Here is a 22,843-nt window from a genome sequence, read left to right on the forward strand (position 1 = left end):
TCTGTCAAGGGGCGGGGCTACCCATGCAGCCCTTGACAGCTTGCCAAAACTTGGTAAGCGGCCCTCCACCCGAAATAACTGCCCACCTCTACTATAAGCTCTCCAATGCTAAATCACATACCTTGTTCTAGTATTCATGAACTCAGATGACAAAGATATAATTAAGACTCCAAACAATTGGACATTTTTTATGGGTGGCTGAACAGGGCAGGCCTGACTTAGAATAAAAATTACAACACCTAGAAGAAATTAAAACCTGGCAGTCTTGAGCGTTTTAATTTTGGCAGTGAAATTTACTTCAGCAACTATAAATCTTCAACCCTATAAAGCATTACTTTTCCATAATACAAGAAAGTACACTGTAACTGTGAAAACTGCTTTTTAAAAAACACAGCATGCTTTCACCCTACTAATTTGCTCTTTAAGCCATAGTATAACTACTGCCTTTACTGATAATAACAAGACACTTCTATTTACTGAAGTTGTTAGTGCTGCCAAGTCTATAATATCGTTGGAGAGGGATCTGCTTTCTATCTGTTTAAGACAATCAACAGAAAAGTTACGTAGATCCCTACCGCAGGATCAAATTCTGCTCTTTGATTTACTTTGAAGAACACACTGTTTTCAGCGAAGCAACAGAATTGTGACACCAACATATACTTTCAATATCTTTTTAAAAACCCAGCTGAATTTTCAGATTTTAGCTGCATTTGCTGAACCAGCAGTTAGAAAAGCTCTTTAATTTGTGAAGACAAAAATCATGGAAACTATTGGGACAATGAATGGGGTACTCACAAGCATGCCACTTCTGAGTAAGAACAGAAACTCTGAGGCCAAAGCAGAGATATGGCAATAATCTGAAACCATGGATCCAAACTTCACTGCATTTTGGAGTAAGATCAGATACAGATCTGATCTTTGCAGCTCAGTCCATCTGTAAGCCTTTGCAAAGTAATACTTTCCTTTCTAGATTTTGCAAAATACACATTGCTACGTTACACAAAGAAAATATGTTCTCATTGAGTCAAAGAAGGACTTTCACTTGTGAAACAGGCAACCCCAACAGTATGATCCATTTACATATCACATAGGCTGGGAACAGACATTCAAAAAGCCTGAGCCTGAATTGATTCAATCTTTAAAGGTTAGTCTAACCTGGCTAGGCTCAATCTGTTTGTACCAGCACAGACATCCCAGACATGCATGCACATGCCTGCAGTGGCTCAGGCTAGAAGCTGGGGGGTACTAGAGCAGCCCTCCCTCCCTTACACTGTACTGAGCTGGGGGGGGGGTCGTGGCTAGGCCCTGACAGGACACTGATTAACCCAGCAGGGAATTGATAACAGCATTTATCATCCCATTAAGAAAACAACAGAGGGACATTGCCAGCTACCTGCTGATTGTGCCTTTGATTCTACCACAGCACAGACCGTAGCCAGCACATGGTCTGCTAGCTAATACACAGACACCTCTCAGCAAGTTAGAGGAGAAGGGGGAATTCCTGCTTAACAGGGAGTGGTGGGGGGAAGTGGGGAGCATCCTCCAGTCTCTGCCAAGCTCCAGCCTGGAAGCAGAGTAGAGGGGCCACAGAGAGCCCCCCCGGCCCAGAGAGTGTGCTGGGATGCTGGGGGTGTCTGGTTTAACTTAAACTAGCAAGGGGTCTGGGACAGTGTGAAGGAGGGAGAAAGAATTTACAGCATGGAGGGCCGGCAGGGCTGCAGCTGCAGCCTGGAAAGGAAGGAAAATACCCACCCAATTTCTGGAGCAGCATCTTGCTCAGGATTGGCGGAGGGAGGCTGCTCAAAGGTATTTCTGGCCTTGGAGAGGGGCAGAGAGGGGTCAGTTCCCTGCAGGCCGCACAGAGAGAGGCGCGGCTGAGTGTCTTGGCAGGCAGAAACTGCAGAACGGGCCTAAGGAACGCTGTGTGAGTGACCCTGAGGCAGGCAGAGGCCTGCGAACAAGCGGCTAGTGGGAATCTCCACAGCACAGCTGCAGCTGAGGATCTGGAGCGAGGGAGCCCACGAGGACAGAAAGAATCTCCAGACTGGAGTTTTTCCAACAGAGGATCTGGAGGAGGGCCGGAAGGGAAAAATCTACAGTCACAGGTAGAGCCTTTCTGCACAAGGGGGAGACCCCAAAAGACTGTACGTTCACAGGGGTACAGGGCAGGCTAGCACACAGAAGAGAATGGACTAAGGGATTGTTTTTTTGGTGGGACATTGCCAGAGACTGACAAGAAGGCTGAGAAGCAGCTGGGGTTTTTTCTGTGATTTCTTTTGCTGTCTATTTTGATTTTGTTTGAGCACAGGCCAAGACCAGCCTGTGGAAGGATGTACCCAAAAGAAGCACTAGGACACTCTGGGGTGCAGAGAAGGTTACGACAGGCAGCACTGCAACCTGGCTGTGGAAGAACATCGTAAAACACCATCGGGAGAGGCTAGGCTGGGGTAAAGTGGTGGTCTGGAGCCTCACCGAAGACACAGGGAGCAAGAACAGGCAGGATCACTGTGGGCATTGCCTCCCGGGAATATATAGGTCATCAAAGTTGTGGCAGGCGAGAAAAATGTAAGATCCACTTCCTGCCAGACCTGGTGATCCAGAGCCAAGGTCTACCTTGTTGCCACCTGTAGGCAGACGAGCACAGGGCAGCACAAGCAAGCCCTGTAATACCTACAGACATTGCAGACAGACATTGTGTAAACCAGTTTGAGCCAAATCAGTTAAGTCTGATACTACATTCAACCAGGTTTATCTCAAACCAGTTTCAGCTATTTTCAAATTGGTTTATGTGCTCTGAACATCTGTTCTGTTACAGGTTTAAACCAGTTTCTGATCACTTAAACCAGTTTATGTGTAATGTCTGTTCCTAGTCATAGGGTGCTGACAGACATGGGAAAAAAGGCAAAACACAAAAAGTAAAAAACAGTGCTTTATCAGAAGATGAACTGCATCAGTTTGACTTGGCTCTTGAGCATCTGTATAACTCACGCACTTTAGCAGGGCTTTTTGGCGCTTTTATCTGATAACTAATTGAATCAGCTATCAGATAAAAGCACCAGAAAGCCCCACTGAAGCATGGGAACTATACAGATGCTGGGCAAGCCAGGTCAAACTGCTGTAATTTCTCTTCTGGGCATGTGCTGGACTTGGTGCAGGGGTGCACCAAGCTGAAAGTAAAACACTAGATTCTTTCCCCACCATGTCTGTAAGCACCCATAATTCCTTAATATTCTTTAAATGCTTTGCTGTAAACTCTCACTGCCTACCCCTTTGGTTTATTATCTTCCAATGTTGCTGTAATGTTGAATTCGCAACTTCACTGTCATTTATAGCAATTTGATTTCATTGTGGGACTTAGTAGCAGTCATAGTAGTTAATTAGAAAAACAAGGATGGAAAAGTCGAAACAGAAAATTTTAAGATTACTTTTTGTGTGGAAAATGTGTTGTTTTCCCATTTACCTTTGCATGAAAGTCTCTCTCTGACTGGATTTGGAACAACATACATAATAGTATCTTATAACACTATTTTTAATGGGATTGTACAAAACAGAAAGCTTTCGCAGGTTCCTAGAAAACTTGCCTTAAAAATTCAGAAACTGGTCCACAATCTCCTGCATCAAGACCCAGATCGCTAATGCATTCCCTAGAGTTACGCTGTGAGAATATCTCTCTATGCATTACATATGCCTGCATATTTAATATATGCATACCTATGTATACATACCAACACAATTCCTGCAGAATGTCTCCTTTCCATCAATAAACAAACACAAATTTCTAAATGAGTTCTTGAATGAAATTATATGATCTCATACACAATGCATATATTAGAACATTAAAGTTGCAAAGGAAAGCACAGACATTTAGAAAGTGCCGAAGTTCAGGCTGGTTATGCCATTTTAATTTTGCTCCTTTGGGCATCGAGTTTAATATCGTCCTTAAGTACATGATCACCTAGTTATCTAGAGGACCACTGCCTCACTTGGTGCATTGAGTGCATGGTGAACAGTGCATATGGCAGATGCTCATCATTTATTTTAACTGCACTATTCAATGTGGAGCTCTCTGCCTCAGTTGCATCACTCCATTGTATATCTGAACTGATGGAAGCAAGATTCTCCCATTCTTTTACTGACATTTTGATGCATTCATTGACATGACTCCAATTTTCATGTGTACCTTCATTTTTGGCATGGGATGAGGCAGGGCTCCTTTTCAATCTGTTCCTTCGTACTGATACTTCCATAAAGATTACATTTAACAATCTACCCCAAACAGCTGAAGTCAAGGGTTGTTAATTTTTTTAAGTAACTGTAGAATTGACCTTCTTTCCACTCCTGTATTTTTGTATTCCTTGCATACAACACACACGTCCTTCCAGAAAAACAGCTGCTGGAGATTAGAGTATATAGTATATGGGAGAAATATGGTACGAACAGGTTCTATCTTGGTGAAACTGAAAGTAAGATGTACAGTGATCCACAGAGGGCAGAATAATGAGCAGGCTCAGCTCTCTAGGTGCTGCTGCTCAACTATTTAATACAGAAAAAGATCATTTTATCTTCAATCTGCCTTTCAAAAACAAGATGAGTATTATGTTTTGGGTTGTGTTGTATGCAAGAAAATAAGGTATTTTGGTTGTACTTTCTAAAATGAGTCATCATTAGGCAGGGACATTTAAGCCTCAAAGGGGGAATCACGTGAAAATTATATGCCACATGAAAGACACTTCAGAATAGAAACACATATGCAACTTTGAGTACACAGCTGCTATTGTAACATGCTCTAGGGAGAAACATAAAGACATACATGGCTTTGGTGATACTGATAAGAGCATGATATTAACAGGAAAACTGACAGGAGCAACAGTTCAAAGTCATAATTTTGGTGGCTATAAACCAGGGGTGTCAAATGTTCATCTTTCAGGCCAGATCTGGCTCATGGAGCCATGTCATGTGGCCCATGAGGCTCCTAGACAGGCTAGGAATTTGGAAGAAGGGTGAGTAGGGATGGGGGCCCTCCTCTTAAATCTGGAGTATGGGGCCCAACTAAGGGCATGTGCCAGTGGGTGAGGGTGAACGATGGCTACTTTAACCCTTATGGCCTCTAGGTCTAGATCACAAGGACTCCCATAAATTTAACATCCCTACTATAAAGCACGGATAAAATGGTCCAAATAATCATTTTTGAGTAAAGGTCAGCAACATACGACCTATGGACTGGAACTGGCCCATGGAGCCACTGAATCCAGGAAGTGGGGGGGGCATGGAGAAGCAGCAGTGGCATGTATGCAGGTCCTAGCTGTGTGGCTCCAGCAGGAGCACAGGGAAAGTCTTTTAGGGTCTAATTCAACTCAGACTAAAGAATGCAAACTGAGTTGAACTTTTAACTGGATTATGTTAGATTTCAACCAGGATATGTCTTGAATCATCTACTGTATGCAAAACAACACTGCTAAAATGTTGCTCCCACCAAGACAAAAAAATATGGCTCTTTTTTATCTTTGGAAATTTAGCACAAGTGGTAAAAAAATTAATCACATGAATGCAACTAAGGAGTAATTCTTGTGAGGGAAAGCAAGGATTGGAAAATACGATAATTTCATATAATTTACCTTCCCCTTTGACTTGATAGTGAGGTATCATCAGCTCCTGGTAAAGCACTGCTGGAATCATCTCTCTTTACATCATTATTTCTTTTCCCTAGCACATGAAAAAGACACATGGATCAATTAATTCCTGCAAAGGCTAGAAACCATAAAGAGGTAATCCTACCTAAATATCAAGGATTTATCAGACATGTGAGTTTACTTCGAAAGGATCAGACGTACACATAGTGAACATGCCATTACAGTATTAAAGAAATTAGCATTAAAAAGTCAATTTCAGTTTGAAAAAAGATTGTATTTTCCCACCCCTCCAAAAACTGCTGCACAAACATTTGGAGAAATGTGTTAAAAATATGGAATTGTTTATGTGTCATTCTAAACTGAAATCATTCTATTTCAATAAAACTGTGAGACCTCAGAATTGCAGTAAGTAAAACTGAAGTGTAAAAAGATTCTGTATGCCCAGAACAGCCACCGGTGAATATTATATTGTCTCAAAACAAGGGATGCTACCCTGCAGCTCCAATTTTTAGTTTTGTTTCTGGATTTGTCTTTGTCTTCACAGTTTATTAAATATAAATTATCTTTTCTCATAATGGAGATCTTGTTTATTGCAATTGTCTGGAGGAGAAAGTCAACATCTACCCATACTAATACTGCAATTGGGGCTTGATTTAGTAAGGTACAGAGACCTCCATTGTCAACATCCCACTCTTCCCAGTGAGTAGTAATGCCACTCAGCACTTTGTGCAGAGTGCTTTGTAACCTACACATTTTTGATTTCTTAAGTAGATGAAAACAGCAGGAGGAGCATTCTCAGATTCTGCTCTGCGATAATCATGTCATCAACCACCACTATCCCACCTACATTAAGTAAACAGGAGAGTGCATGAATGGTTTCTCCATTCTTTCCAAACACTGGAAAATAACAGTAGTTCCACGGAATGAAATGTTAATTTCATCTGCCCCCTCATGCAGGTCCAGCTGTTAAGGCCAGAATGCAATTCTGGGATAAAATAATAAGCACTGAGTTTCACCCACCACTCAGAAATGCATTTCCCAAACCCAGTGTCTTTACTTTTCCAATCATAACATCCCCGAACTGAAAAACATTAACCATATGGAGTTCAGGCAATCTCAGCCTAGGATTTGCACTCTCGTAATGTGTTGCACAGTTTACATCTTCCTAAAATTTTTGTGAAATACATTTTTTTTTGTTCTTTGGAATAATTATATCCAGACAAAAACTAAAATCAAAAGACTCAGTAAAATATGGTTATAGTCCAGAAAACTTTGTAAAGTTTCTGGTTATAAAACTTTCTGATTATAGTCCAGAAAACTTTGTAAAAAACACAGTAGCTACATAATACACTTTCCTGTTGTTTTGACTCTTGGTTCCATCCTAGAAAGGGACATTGCCGAGCAAAGTGAATCAGCTGTGTTGGGCTGTTGTCTCTGGAAATGGGGAAAACCAAGCAGACACTTCTGAGGCTCGAGAGGCCTGATCCTAAGCAAGATTTACTGGGGCAGGACCTTGCCCCTCAACCCCCAAGAATGCCTGCTTGGTAGGCCTGTGCAAATAGGGAAGTATTTAATTTGGATTTGGCCTTTTTGGAGGACAGTGATTCAATTTGGCCAAATTGCCTTTGGAAAATTTGGCGTCAATTTGGAGAGTCGCCATAGAGTATAATGGGGAATCACTGAAATACCTATAACTGGCAGGGGTCTTATGACCCCTGCCACTCCCAGTGCTCCTTCCTGCCCATGGCAGGAGGTTGGACTAGATGATCTGTCTAGGTCCCTTCCGACTCACTGATTCTATGATCTGTCATTTTTGGCTGATTTGGATAAAAATTGCAAGGATGATAGCCCCCTCATGAAACCTGCCAAGTTTCAAGGAGATAGGTGCAGGGGTTTCTGGCAAACTGTACCTCTAAGTCTTGAAAGCAAAACTTGTATTATGTGTGTGCATTAAGGCACAGCAGGCTGAAAACTGCAGGCCTGCTAGCCCCTGCTGAGGCCACGAAGCCTGCCACCTTTCAAGGAGATAGGTGCAAAGGGTTCTAGGAAACTGCACCTCAGGCTGCTGACAAGCAAAACTCCTGACAGGGGTGACACTGTATGTAGGTTAAGGCACACCCTCACTGGTGCTGGGGCATCTACATGACATGGCAATGGGCCCCAATGAGGCGTCCTTCTCTCCTACAGCCTCAGCCTGATCCACCACTTTAAATACCAACAGGTATAAAATAACTTAGTAAGCAGTAGCACTGTAGCACCAGGAGCATCTCAGGCAGCCAAACTGTGTCAGAGCCTTTCTTTCCTCTCCTGCAGGAAGGAAGGAATAGTAAAGAAGCCAAAGGCTGGCATGCAATGCAGGCAAGAAAGCCAGTGAGCAAAAATGGAAATGGAGGCATCAGGGGGTGAGGGACAGACTGGAGTGGGGAGAGGGGGAGGGGGATGTAGCAGTGCAGGAGGTACCTGGGGAGTCACATGTCTGACAGGTTGTAGTGTGTCATAAATCTAATGTCTATACTGAGTCCATTACTTTCTGTACCTAAGAGGCTGACGAAGTGAAGTTCATAGGCCCGGCTGTGAAAAGTGGTTGTAAATTCAAACAAGCACCAAACCTTGATAACCTAACCTCATCTTCAGAACTGAAGCCAACTTCCTACAGCTCAAAACACAAAACAAGCCAACAATCTCCAGTACCCCCACAAACTGCACACCAGAATCTATCAAAGACAACAATACCCAACTACCCGTGGGAGTGCATTCCTCACAAAACCCCCCACTTTGTCTCCACTCTCTCAGGCCTGATCCTGAAAGGGAATTTACAAACCACTTTTCATAGCTGGGCCTATGAACTTCACTTCATCAGCCTCCTAGGTAGTAGGTACAGAGGCTGGGGTCTGGTGTGTCTGGACCCCAGCATTGAAGCCATGCCCTTGGCCCATACTGGCAGTGGCTGGCATGGAGGAGACTGGTTGGTACTGGTGCTGGGAATGTTGGCACGGGAAAGTGGATCCCCCTCTTCCACATGCCCTCGCCTCTCCCCTTCTGCCTTCCTGACTGTTCACCAGCACCTCTGTCTAGTGATCGAGGGTTTTGGTGCTGCCAGTGCACATGCTCCCCTTCACCTTCGGGTCACACATGCCCGCCAGCATGTTGACAGTACTGGATTGTAAGGGGTCGAGCTGCTTCCTGATGCCCTCCTTCAGCTGCCTCATCAGTGCCTGCACATCTGGTGAAAGTAGCTTGCCCCAGCCAGGAACACTGATCCCCTGGAACTTCTCCATTTGGTTCTCAAGTTCCCTCACTACGGGGATCACCTGGCTGAGGAAGGCATCACCAGCGTTGACAGTCTTGGTGGCCCTGAGGAAGGGCTTGAGGACCACCAAGATCTGAGAGATGGTATCCCACTCAGCTCTGTTAAGGGCACTGCTGATCCCAATCTCCCTGAGCAAGGCCATCTCATGGATGGTCTTCTGTCGCTCCACCAACATTTCCAGCATCAGGTATGTGGAGTTCCACCAAGTCTCCACATCCTGCACGGTTTTGTGCTGTGGGATGCTCAGCTCTGCCTGTTTCTCCCACAGCATCTTACCCTTGATGCTGCGATGGAAGTAGGCCACCACTTTCCTGCATTAGGAAATCAGCTGGGTGGTAGTGATGGCCCCCACCAAGGTGTCCCTGACTTTGAGGTGCAGCCTGTGTGCCACATGGCAGATGCCAACAAAACTGGCATCACAGATGGCCTTGACTATATTGGCCCCGTTGTTGGTGACCATAAGCCTGCAGGTGAACTGGCCCTGCCCAACAAGCCACCCCTGCATCATGCAGTTCATGGACACCATGACCTCCCTTGCCGTGTGGGACTCATTCATCACCTCGGTTTGAAGGAGAGCCCACTGACGGCCTGACTGGTCACACCAGTGCCCTGTGAGGGAGAGGTAGGCATAATCTCCACCCCAGCTGCTCCAGATATCAGAGGTGAAGTGCAAGGCTACCTGTAAACCTGCCTTTTGCAGTTCCTCCCTCAAGTATTCCCTGCATACCTCATACAGGGAGGCCACCACTGTCCTGCTAAAGGTGGTGCATGTAGGCACTTGGTAAGATGGGGCCATGAATGCCATAAGCCTCCTGAACCCTGGCCGCTCAACTAAGGAGAAGGGCTGGCCATCCAGAGCAATCATCTCCACAATGCTCTGGGTGATCTTAATTGCTCTTGCAATGCAACCCGCTTTGTCTGTGGCTTTCCCCTACTGCTCCAGGGTGGCCTGCAAATGGGAGCTTTGCAGCGAGTGGGGCAACGAGCTGCCTGAACCCTGACCATTCAACTAAGAAGGTTAAGCTCTCCAATGCTCTGGGTGACCTCACTTGTCCTTGCAACATGCCCCACTTTGTGTGTGGGTTTTCCCCACCATTCCAGGGTGGCGCCTCTGCTTCATGGGGATGCCGGCTTTGGAGTGAGAGGGGGACTTTCCCTTGGGCATACTCCCACTGGTGCAGGCTGAGGAGGAAGAAGGGCAAGGGGGTGCTGCCTCCACAGATGCAGCAACATCGCTGCGGTAGTGAAGTGTTTCAACTCTCTGTTCCAGCTGATCTGCCTTTGGCAGTATTGGCAGGGGGTGCCGCCTCTTCAGATGCAGCAGCATCGCTGCGGTGGTGAAGTGTTTCACCTGATCTGCCTTTGGCAGTGCTGGCAGATAGCATACTTGGAATCATCTGCCACCTCAAAATGATCCCATACTACACTACTTCCCCATTTCTGGGTTGAGGGTGGAGATCCTACCTTATCCCCCTCCTCAGCAGGCAGAGGCACAACAACAGGAGGACCTGACTGACTTGCCTCCACAACCTCCTCCAAGGTGCCTTTTAGTGAAGGAAACATAGGTCTAGCGAAACTTTGAGAGGTGTGGAGCACAAATTCAGATTCTCTCTTGGTCCCCAGAATTTCTGTGTGTTTGTGTGTGTCAGACCAGTGATTTACTTCTGTTTGTTCTTCCAAGGTCATATTTTTTCTCTCTCTCTGTCTTAAATATAAATATGCCTGTAAACTTAGAGTTCGAGAATTCCTTTGAAACAGACAAGTGGGTGATTCCCCTTGCTGTATGGAATTCTCCCTGATCACAGTATAGCCCTAAATAAACAAAGGCTGGCTCTGTCAGTTCTGATTCAACCACAACGCAAAGTTTGATTTCTTCCCCAGCGCTCAGGTCCCCTGGTTTCAGATCCAGGTCCTGCTCTGGCAGTGGGATGCTCATGCTGGGAGATGAAATTTGGGTGGAGGAGACTGTCATTCTGCTGCTGGTGCCTAATTCTGGAATTAGGGGAGGTGGTGCAGGTGCAGGGACAGATACTCTTCCCACCTCCTTGCTTCCACTGGCACATGGCTGCCAGGCATGATGATGCATCTATGGAGGGAGGGACTTGCAGCTCTAGCTCTCCCCCTATCCTCTCTAGCCCTCCCCTGCTAGAAGACTTGGCATTTGCCTTCCCAGGTCACTTCATATTAATCTTTCCTGTGCTGGAAAATGTGTGTGTGTGTGTGTGAGTGAGTGTGTGTAACTTATTAATAATAGAATATAAGTTGTCTTCTTCTTCTCTGATATATGACTGTGTCTGACTTATTCTGTGTTGTGTTTACAGTTCTGTGTTGTGTAGTGTACCTAAATAATATCTCTTCTTCTTCCATGACTATCTGACTTCTGTTGCGTTAATCTGAACCTGTATCTGACGTCAGTGTTATCTGTAGTCAAACTGTAACTATAATTAATAATAATAACTATATATAATCTGATCTCTTCTTCTATGGCTCTCTGACTTCTTCTGTGTTGTTTTTACTGTTGTGTGTGTAACTACAATAATTTCTTCTTGTTCTTCTATGACTGTCTGACTTCTGTGTTGTGTTAATCTGAATCTCTGGCATCTTCTGTGTTGTTTGTAATCTATATGTGACTATAATTAATAATATTAATAACTATATATAATCTCTTCTTCTTCTATGAATGTCTGACTTCTGTGTTGTAATAATATATTTTATAATAACAAAATCCTCATATGACTTGTCATTTTTCTAGTATTGATTTTGCTCTTAAGTGTTCTAAGTTAGGGTTTTTTTTTCTTTATACATGCTGGATTTATTTTAAATTACTTCTAACTGTTTCTCTTTGTTTTCTTCTGCTATTGTTATTTAAATTCAATTTTAAATATTTTAATGTTCTTACCTTGCCTAAAATCTGGCTCAGAGGAAGTAATAGATGGACTTTCACTGGAGGTACTATAAACATCGCTGTGGTAAGATCTGTACCTTCTTGTGGGGTCTGTAAGTTTAGAGGCATGCATTAGGAAACCAAAGCAACAACATTCTTATACTAAAATCAAGAACAATTAGCTATCATAAAACCAACTTTTCCATAATAGCTATACATATCTGTGACCATAGCATTTTGTAACAGAGAGAAGCATTCACTAGATACTGTGCTGTCCACAGTGCTATCTCAATTTTGCACAAAGAATAATTGCCCTACTCCTCTAAGGCCTAAACATGAGAGAAGATAACCACAACCAGTAGAGTTAGACCTTTTCAGTTTGAGCACATGACATGGAGATGGCCTTACACAAGAGTCTGATTCTGGTCTGTGAAGGGCCACTCCTCACCCATTTTAAGGAGGACAGGGTAGACTCTACCCACTCAAAATATCTGACAAAGTTCAGACTAGGAGAGGGTGGACACCTAGGACTTTTTTTCCAAGGAACTGCAACTCTCTAATCTGTAAGAGTATAATCAATAAGGTCAAGCAGTCCTTTTGCTAAACCTGTGCTCTTCACTTTTCTGACCTGCTGTTTTCCCAGTAAGTTAAACCAAGCAAGGCCAGAGTTCCCATAGCATTGGTCGAACAGAGAGAGTCTGAGCAAGTGAATGGTGGGGAGGTTCTCTCAGATACTAGTGTTTAGGGTCTAGGGCAATGGATGGCAGCCCAGGGTGTCAAAAAAGGTCAATACCTGTGAGTGTGCCCTAGAAACTCTAAACTAGAAATACTAACTAGTATTAGAATTTAACCAGTCCCAAGGAGTTGGAAATATATTGGCTCCAGTTATCCATGCAGCACAGACAGTGAAGTAAAATAATGGGCCAGGCTGTGGCACGGAGAGGTTGAAGGAATTACAAGTGCTTTCTCTACAAAAGAAAAGGTTTAGGGAAGATATGCTATATATGTAAAAGGTTATCACAAAGAAGAGAGTAAGCAGCTGTCTTCCCTGTTCACTGGAGACAAGTCAATCAGAAATCAACTGGATTTGCAGTAAAGGTGATTTAAGTTACATACTAGGAGAAAGTTTCTAGTGATAAGAGCAATGAAAAAAAAACAAAAATCGATTGAGTTAGCCAGGCTCCCATTCCAATGGAAATTTTAGAGAAACATCTATCAGCAGTAGTCTCCATAGATTTTAACATTGCCTCAATGTAGCAGCACATATACTGGAGCACAAGGCCCTGATTCTGCAAAATATTCTTTCTATGTACAGAGCTCTGCCTTGAAGAATCAGAGCCTAAATTGGGTTGTCTCCACTGAAGTGTTTCAATTTGTTAACCCTTAGGGGCTTGTTAGTAACCAAGTAATAGTAATAGTTCTTAAAGAATCATAGGAAGAACAGTCAACTGTTGACTGGGGGTTATTTCAAAGTAAAACAAGTATCTTCACTTTCACAGTTAGTTTTCTAGTTAGCCAGTTTTCCTTGTCTGTGCAAATCTTTCAGACAATATTGAGAAAGAGAAAATTAAAATATGCAGGAAAAATCTGATTTTGAAGGGAAAAATGGGCTGCAATCAAGTGCACTACCTAAAGTTACTTTTAAATTATTTTAGAAGATCAACTGGATTTCAAATTGATTGGTAAAAATGTTGAAAGTATGTAAATCAATTAAGTATTCTACTTTCATCAGTTTTCATTTTAAAATGATCACTAGTCCAGCAAAGATAAGATCCCAAATCCAGATCCCAGGAAATAAAACACATCCTAAAGAAACCCCAGAATAAGAACAAATTGAGTAAACTAGCAGACATAGTTACAGAAAAAAGAGGGCGGGAATTAATAAACCTCTAATTCAGTCTTCTGAAAAAGGTAGGATGAAAATAAAGCAGAAGTATTCAAAAAAAACAGAGAAAGAAAACTGTACAACTAGGTAGACCTGACAGAGATAAATTCAAATACTTTTGGAGAATTAATATTTCCAAAAGTTTTACTCCATGACATAAAAGTAATAATATTGGAAGTGCATGTTGTTGTATGAGATGTTTGTTCTCTAGGTTTGATACACTTCTCTATGGTCTTAAAACAGAGAATACTTCTGTTAACAATTCTGAAAGATTGCTCAAACCCTGCCCCAAAAAAACCAACAACAAAACTTTGTAACTATACAAGTTGATACTGTGCTGCCATGAAAATTCCAACCAAATGAGTGTAACTGAGAACTTTGTTTTTCTGGAACAAACACAACCTTCCTTTCTTCTTTCAATGGAATGAGAAGGTTTATTTTTCCTTTGTTTTTTAAATGATCTTGCTTTAAGGCATTTCAAAATGGCTACTTTTTTGTATTCTGTTTTGAAAAATACAAAATTTTGTATTTAGGAGCCACAAAAAGGGGGTAGGCTAAGAGGTCATAGGAAATGAAAAAGTTCACAGAAATACATTTAAACAATTTTAAAAAATGCATGCAAAAAGTAAGACTTGCTACAATGTGTCCCTTTTACTGGTAGCAGGATACTTGACTTAATAGTTACTGACTCGGCCTACCAGCAGAAGTTAAAAACCTGCTGGAAGCCAGTGGGCAAATTCACCAGCTAGGGAAGGTAGAATAAAACTCCCAATCACCATTCAGCCCATGTTCCTTTCCTCTGGAGGAAAAAAAATTCTCAATACCATGAGTACAGGGTAAGAGAGGCCTGCCACATTTTCTTGTGCGTGGGAAGGGAGACATGTAGCAGAAGGCTGGGTGCTCCTGCTACTTTAAGAGAAGGCAGGAGGTAACAGAATCAAGCTGCACGTGTTCCAGAGAGCAATTTAGAGCCCTGACCAAGAGGGAGCTGAGCTAGCAGTATATAAGCCCAGGGCCTGAGCTAGTCAGGCAGTCTAGCCCTGAGAGCCACAGAGAGAGGAGCTCCAGAGCAGCAGGACTGCATCAAAGCTTCCTGGGGAAGTAAGGAGTTCCTAGCTGGCCCAGGGAGAGAGGGCCCAGAGACAGAATAGGGGCTAGAGAGAATAGAAATAAAGCAGAGGGCCCAGGGAGCAGGTACAGCCAGGGTGTCTGTAGGTCTCACTGGCCTAGGAGCAGGGCCAAGGCTCAGGAGGTGCCAAATGCCAAGAAGGGCCACAGCTGGAGACTGGTGGAGCTGAAGACCCCATGGATCTCAACTAGCCTAGGAGTGGGACCAGGCTCTGGGGAGAAAAACCAAAGGCCAGGGGGGCCATGGCTGGAAACTGAGTGGGGGGCAGAGTGCTCATAACCCAGACAGGGAATGGTGTAAGGACAAAAAGAGCCAGAAGCCCATAGCCTGTAGAGGTGGTTATGATCTGATTAGTATGTGTGACATCTCAGAGGCATGGCCGTGGGTACTGGGAAGGATGTAATTACCCATGTAATTAGCCCTGAAGGCGATGAGCGGTAACAATGGCACTCATGAGTGAAATCTTGTTTGGGGAGCCCTGTGGCAGCCTTCCTTTCAAGGTGTGGCAGATGAGGAAAAAAGGAGATTGTCCAAGGACAGAGAAGATGATAAGGGCTGAGGTGGCTCCGGGCATCAAGGCAACCCTTGGTGTGAGACAACATTGAAGATGGCACATGTGTTTTGTTACAAGGGTTCCATAAAAGAGACCCAGGTGGATAGATGACATGAATGGCACACTCCCAGGCACAGCTGCCCGGTGCCTGCAAGGCAAAAAATTCAAAATGTAAAGTGTAAGAGGGAAAGGTGTGAGAGGGGGGGAAGAGGAACAAGCACTCAGTGACAGTAAAGCATCTGATGGAAAACTGAGGTTTAGTTTAATATCCCAGCTACCTCAGTAACATCCACTCCTCCCGAAGGGGCACAAAGATGAAACAGCCATACGACTACAATACATAGTTATGTTCTCCTTTCTTCTTTTCAGTATGCATATTCATATTCAGATAATGCTGTCAGTTAAGTAGGTAAATTGCTAATCCTATTTAATGACTTTTCAATGATTACCACAGAAATGACATCCAAGCTTTCCAGCCTGAGGACTAAATATTTCAAACAGGCCACAATCTTTATGTTGGGGCAAATCCTCCGGCCTTGTCTACTCTCTTTGTTCAGGCTCTGGAGAGATAAATGCTTACTCTGGTGTAATCAGCATCACACCAGTGTGAAAGAACAGGCAGATGATGTATCCCCTCCACTGGGATAACCTTGCCCAATCAGGTGGAAAATTATTGTTGAAAAAGTTACACTGGTTTAGTTTCTACCACGTCTGCCTAGGGTAGATATTTGCTAAAGGCAAACAGGTTATTTATCTGATCTTCTATCACTTATTTTAAGATGCAGTAGAAAATCCACCTACTACCAGAAGCTACTCCAGGATAATTGATTTGGAAAAGATTCAGAAAAAGATTCAAAGATTCAGAAGGCAGTCTTTCACAAACCTGGAGGTACAGGCCAGAGCAATGGGGAAAGAGGAGACCCCAGGTCCTGGGCATAACCAGTATTCCCAGGTCTCATCCTCTGGAAAGCACCTCAGAGGAGGCTGAGGTTGAGGAGGCAAGTGGCTCAGCTGAGTCAGCTCCTGCTGTTGTTGTGCCTTAGTCTGCTGAGGAGGGGGATAAAGCAGGATTCCCACCCTCAAACCAGAAGCCGGGAGGTAGTGTAGTGTTGGATAATTTTGAGGTGGCAGATGAACCCAAGTATGCCATCTGCCAGCACTGCCGAAGGCAGATCAGTTGGGGCAAGGAGGTGAAACACTTCACGACCATGGCAATGCTGCTACATCTCAGGAGGCAGCACCCCCTTGTCCTTGCTCCTCCTCAGCCTGGCACAAGTGGGAGCATGCTCAAAGGAAAGTCCCCCTCTCACTCCAAAGCCAGCATTCCCATGAAGCACAGGCAGGCCACCTTGGAGCGGTGGGGAAAACCCACACACAAACCAGGGCGCGTTGCAAGGATGAGCAAGTTCACCCAGAGCATCAGAGAGTTTAACCTTCTCCTTAGTTGAGTGGCCAGGGTTCAGGCAGCTTGTGGTCCCATCCTACCAAGTGCCCGCATGGACCACCTTTAGCAGGATGGTGGTATCCTCCCTGTATGAGGCATGCAGGGAATACTTGAGGGAGGAGTTGCGCAAAGCAGGTCTGCAAGTAGCCTTGCACTTCACCTCTGACATCTGGAGCAGCCAGGCTGGAGATCATGCCTACCTCTCCCTCACAGGGCACTGGTGCGATCTGTCAGGCTGTCAATGGGCTTTCCTTCAAGTAGAGGTGATGGATGAGTCTCACACAGCAAGGGAGATCATAAACCACATGCTGCAGGGATGACTCGTTGGGTCATGGCCACCAACAACTTTGTTGGAATCTGCTATGTGGCATACTGGCTGTACCTCATAGTCAGTGACACCTTGGAGGGGGACAGGGCTGCCAAAGATGGCACCATCACTACCACCCGCTGATTTCAAAATGCAGGAAGGTGGCAGGCTACTTCCACCTCAGCATCAAGCGGGGCAAGATGCTACAAGACAAACAGGCAGAGCTGAGCATCCCACACCACACAATCATGCAGGATGTGGAGACTTGGTTGAACTCTACATACCTAATGCTGTAAAGGCTGGTGAAGCAACAGAAAGCCATCCATGAGATGGCCTTGCTCAGGGAGATTGGGATCACTGACCCCTAAACAAAGCCAAGTGGGATACCACCTCCCAGATCTTGGTGGTCCTGAATCCCTTCCTCGAGGCCACCGAGACCTGCAGCGCTAGTGATGCCCTCCTTAGCTAGGTAATCCTTGTAATCAAGGAGCTTCAGAACGAAATGGAGAAGTTCCAGGGTATCAGTGTTCCTGGCTGGAAAGCCGCTTTCACCAGAGGTGCAGGCAGTGGTAAAGGGGCTGAAGGAGGGCATCAAAAAACGCTGGATCCCTTGTAGTCCAGTACCATTCATGTGCTGGCAGGTACGTGAGACCCGAGGTGAAGGGGAGCATGTCCAGCACCAAAACCCTCAATCACTGGATGGAGGTGCTGGTGAACAGAGTCAGGGAGGCAGAAGGGCAGAGGTGAGGGCACGTGGAAGAGGGGGATCCACTTTCCCATGTCAGCATTCCCAGCACCAGCCAGTCTCCTCCATGACAGCTACTGCAAATGTGGGTCAAGGGTATGGCTTCAGTGTTGAGGTCCAGACTTCTCAGATTTCACAGACATTTGGGCTGGAAGGGACCCTGAAGGATCATCGAGTCCAGCCCCCTGCCCCAGGGGCAGGAAGTCAGCAGGGATCATAGGATCCCAACAAGATAAACATCCAAATATGTCTTGAAGGCATTCAAAGCAGGTGCTTGAACCACCTCTGGCAGCAGTCTATTCCAAACCTTGGGGGCTTGGATAGTAAAGAAGTTCTTCCTTATCTTCAGCCTGAATCAGTCGTGGCGGAGTTTGTGACTATTCAATCTTGTCATCCCTTGGGATACTCTGGTGAACCGACATTCCTCCAGATCCTGGTGAACACCCTTGATAAACTTACAGGTGGCTACCAGATTGCCCCTGAGTCTGCGCTTTTCCAGGCTGAAGAGTCCCATGGCTTTCAGCCTCTCATCATAAGGTCTGTTTTCCTGACCTCTGATCATGCATGTGGCTCTCCTCTGCACTCTCTCAAGCTTCTTGCATTTTGCTTGCTTTACTAGTCACAGCATCACATTGAAGGCTGTTCATCTTGTGGTCGATCATGACCCCCAAGTCCCTTTCATCTTAGTGCTAACCAGTGTAGCACTGCTGAGCCTATAAGGGTGCTGCAGGTTTTTCCTCCCAAGGTGCAAAACCTTGCATTTTTCGGTTTTAAACACCATCACGTTCTCATCCGCCCATTTCATGAGCCTGTCAAGATCTCCCTGGGTCACCCTCCTGTCCTCAGGTGGGGATGCTTTACCCCAGAGTTTGGTGTAATCAGTGAACTTGGCCAGCCCACTTCTTATACCAATGTCTACATCACTGATGAAGATGTTAAAAAGTATAGGCCCTAGGACAGAGCCTTGAGGGACCCCACTGGTCACAGTGCACCACGACAATTGATTTCTGTCAACCACCACTCTCTGGGTCCTACCGTGGAGCCAATTCCTCAGCCAGCAGATCGTGGTGAGGTCGAGATGCACCAAACTCCAGGCTTAGGCAGGTAGTGCCGAGGCTTCGGTGGCTACATATCTCGCTGAGGACATGAAGTCGCTGGACTACAACTCCTTGGCCTATTGGGCAACCCGCAGCCAGATGTGGCAGGATCTCTCCACGGTTGCCCAGCAACACCTGTCCTGTCCACCAACCAGTGTTCCAAGTGAGATGGTGTTCAGTATTGCTGGGGATGTTGTGACACCACACCACATCTCCTTTGATCCTGGTTTGGTGGAGCAGCTGGTGTTCCTGAAGATAAACCTCTGACTGCTCGGATTCCCCAGCTCCATCTACAGACCGAGTGAGTGCCACTCTGCTCATTCCATCTGCACCAATTTCCTTCTTTTTTTTTTAAAGCATTTAATGCCCCGCTCTCAGAGCTGGAGGCAGCACTCACTGTATCACCAGCCAGCAGGAGAAGAACATCTCCCTGCTGAGCTCCTGTGCCAGGATGAACTTTTGGGACATCTCCTTAAAACTTGGCAGGCTTCATGCCCTCAGAAGGGGCTACCATCCCTGCTGTTTTCATCCAAATCTGCCAAAAAATGACAAAGATATAGGTATTTCAATGATTTCCCATTATAGTCTATGGCCGAATCACTGAATCTCTCCAAATCAGCGCCAAATTTTCTGAAGCTGATTTGGCCAAATTGATTTGGGACAGTGATCTGAATCAAATCACTGGCCTCCGAATTGGCTGAATCTGAACCGAATACTTCCCCACTGACACAGGCCTAGTATCTGCTCATCTGTCTAGGGCCTCAACATCATCTTTCCCTCACTGTGATGTTTTAGGTGTGTGTGAATCTGGAAATCCATCCAGTTCAATGCTGTAAGCAGGATGGAATCTTTTAATATTCAGAATGCCTCAAATCATTTCACAACTTAGAGCTGTGATTTAAAATATCCTATAAATAAAACTGTGGTAAGTCAGTAATAAAAATGTAAATTATCAAGAGGCATAGGCATGATCCAACAAAACTTTATGTCTGGCAAATCAGTGTTCATGCTGAATCGTATTGGGTTTATGCTTTTTCAATCTGCCTTTCAAAATCAGCAAAGCACAGCTTCAGAGGCATAACAAAGCATAAACTAACAAACACCCCATTTACCCAGGGCAAGATATGCAAGCCCAGACAAGTAATACACAGAAAGCCTCATCCTAGCCAACTTCAGTAGAAATTGAAGAACCATGTTTAGCCTGGAATGTCATTATCCTGAACACATGACTCAAATTACAGAGATACAGGTTTGCAAAGGCATTATTACGCAAATTACTGGCTTCACAGAGGAGGAAGAAGACAGCAAAAGATGGTGGAGTTAAGTGAGTATTACGGGGGGGGAAAAATGTTCTTTTTGTAATTTAAAAAGGTGCCTAAACTACTAAAACTATTTGTATTACTTAATAATAATTTTTTTATACAACAGTCACACAAACAGAAACTGCCAAATGGATGTCCTAGTCACAGGCTGGAGAGTCACTCTCACTCTCAGTGATTCTTCAGTTCTTTGATCCAAAGCACCACAGCTTCCCAAGGAAGATGCAAGACTGGCATCTCCCACTCCAGAATGGCATACAGCTTGTTGCTTAGGCCACTCCTCTAAGAGATAGGAAAGGGGGATTTGAGCAGAGGAGGGAACAAAATCCAGGTCTAAGACATCTTGTGTGAGTACTCCAGCCATTAAGCAGAAGAATGAAAGGGCACAGGTGACATCACAATTTGCCATGTTTAAAAAGAAACCAGTGCCTGCCACTGCATTTTGTGTGAAGCCTGATTCAGTAGGTGTGCTCTGAGAATGCTTACCAACTAGAGATCCTGAGGCAAAATAGGTCAAGAAACACTGACTTTATGGATTCTGATGGGGCATAGGCCTGAACTAGGTGCTGAACTCCTCAGCACTGTCAAGACTGAGGTGCTTTGGGGTATGCATAAAAACAGAACCTTAGTTGTTGGTTGAACTTTAATTGTGAGAACTGAGGAATCTCCAGAACTTAAGTACCTCTAGTTAGAGAGCAAGTGAACAGGGGTTTTGAGGAGCACAGTTCTAGATTTCAGTTAAATATGGTTCACTTTAGGTGTCTAAGTTCCTTTCTGGATCTGGGTCCCGTTGTCCAAACTGTGAAAAAAATGGAAACAATAACCAACGAAATAAATGGAACCAAATAAAATATTAAAATTAAAAATCTGATTTAAGTGATTGGGAATAGGATTTGGATTTATCAATTTTAAATAAGCAAGTCTCTTTCTCAATCTGACCTCATTGATAGAAGCCCATCATTATTTTTATATGAGTGTTCATCCAACAAGCCAATAAAATGTGCATTCCAATATAAACATGAAGTTGTAAAAACAGTTCTGCCACTATCTGACACTAGTCCACATTATTCAAAACAAAATAATATTGACACTGGAACCTTCCACAAGGCATGTTGATATGACGTAGATTTCATTTAAATCTGTTGTTTAAATTTATGGTCACTTTTCCTCTTTGAAAAGCCCATTTATGCAAACTATGTAATTAATTCCCTGTGTGATAGAAATGTTATCACCAGCTTTCCAGAATAATTTTATTTTCTACTTTTCACACACAGATTAAAACATGACTTACGAGCATTCTTCTAACATAACTGACTCAGTTCCATACCAGATGTACCAACTATCTGACAATCCTCTTTACTACTACTGAATTTTAATCAATACCTAAGCATGTCTCCACACTATGTTGTAAGGCATAGTGCGAATGGGGGCTTAATTTGCTTCTACTTGAAAATAATACATAATACTGCTGACTTATAGCAGGCTCGCAGACACCCTGGCTAAACTTTCATACAATGAGGTAAGTAAAAAAAGGGATTACAAGAGAAAACATAAATTCAATTGTTTTTCTGGGGGTCGTTCACAAAAGAATTCATCTATTTAGTCTAAAGGTTGTTGGAAGTCTTGTGTTGACGTTTTCATGGACCGGCCCCCATGAGTTTATGAACATTTTTTTTTAATTTCATCCTCTGCCTCCTCATTGTGGACCATGTGGTCCAGCCCTAGGTATGTCCCAAAAACTGCAGTCAGTGGAATTCTGGTGATCTATTACTGCTTGCTAGCTGCTGGCAACCATACTCACAAGTCACTATCCTTCTGTAATTCTACCTGCCACATTGTTTTTTATACTGCCTTTATGTAAAGACATAAAATGTTCCTAACATCACTTTCCCATGTAAGCATTTGTTGTTCTTAGAGCATAACAACAACAGTTTTCCTGAGATCAATGTGGAGTTTTAGTACAGGTAACTATTTAGTTTAAAAATGACAGACAGAGACCATTCTCGTATGCAATTAATTACTTAATGTTTTTTAAAATAAAAGCTAAGTAAATGGAGCTGAGGGAATAATACCTTTGTTCCAACTGCCCTCTGCCAAAATCTTGGAGGAGAACGGAGTTGTCATATGAACATGAATCTGAATTTTTCAGCTCAGACAGTGGACAAGTATTCTCTCTCATGAATGTTTTCTCTATGCAAGCAAGAAAGTCAGTCAGTGAAAATAGAAATGGAGGCATTAGGAGGTGAGAGGCAGGCTAGGGTAGGGGAGAAGGGGGACGTAGCAGGTAACAGCAGAGAAGTACCTGCTGCTACCTGGGGAGTCAGATGTCAGGCAGATTGTAGTGTGTCATGAATCCGATGTCTATATTGAGTCCATGAGTTTCTCTATCTAGGAGGTTGATGAAGTGAAGTTCATAGGCCCGCCTGTGAAAAGTGGTTTGTAAAATCAAACAAGCACCAAACCTTGATAACCTCATCACCAGAAGCCAACTTCCTCCAGCCCAAAACACACCAAATGGATCCAGATCATACCATGACAAG

The 22,843-nt window shown here is 44.1% G+C and overlaps 1 protein-coding gene across 7 annotated transcripts in view; it reads right to left on the minus strand.

Moving 5' to 3' along the window:
• The window catches only part of PTPN13 (protein tyrosine phosphatase, non-receptor type 13), a 227,927-nt gene that overhangs the window by 73,971 nt on the left and 131,113 nt on the right, over positions 1–22,843 (minus strand). For 6 of the 7 annotated variants that reach the window (XM_019552791.1, XM_019552788.1, XM_019552787.1 and 3 more), the window contains exons 8-9: positions 11,840–11,935; positions 5,616–5,703 (exon numbers count right to left, since the gene is read on the minus strand). In XM_019552791.1, the coding sequence (XP_019408336.1) occupies positions 5,616–5,703; positions 11,840–11,935 (184 nt within the window). The remainder of the gene's footprint in view (positions 1–5,615; positions 5,704–11,839; positions 11,936–22,843) is intronic. The other variant, XM_019552792.1, reaches the window with a different exon arrangement.

This window comes from Crocodylus porosus, unplaced genomic scaffold (genome assembly GCF_001723895.1).
Source record: "Crocodylus porosus isolate Cpor-Errol unplaced genomic scaffold, CroPor_comp1, whole genome shotgun sequence".
NCBI lineage: Eukaryota > Metazoa > Chordata > Crocodylia > Crocodylidae > Crocodylus > Crocodylus porosus.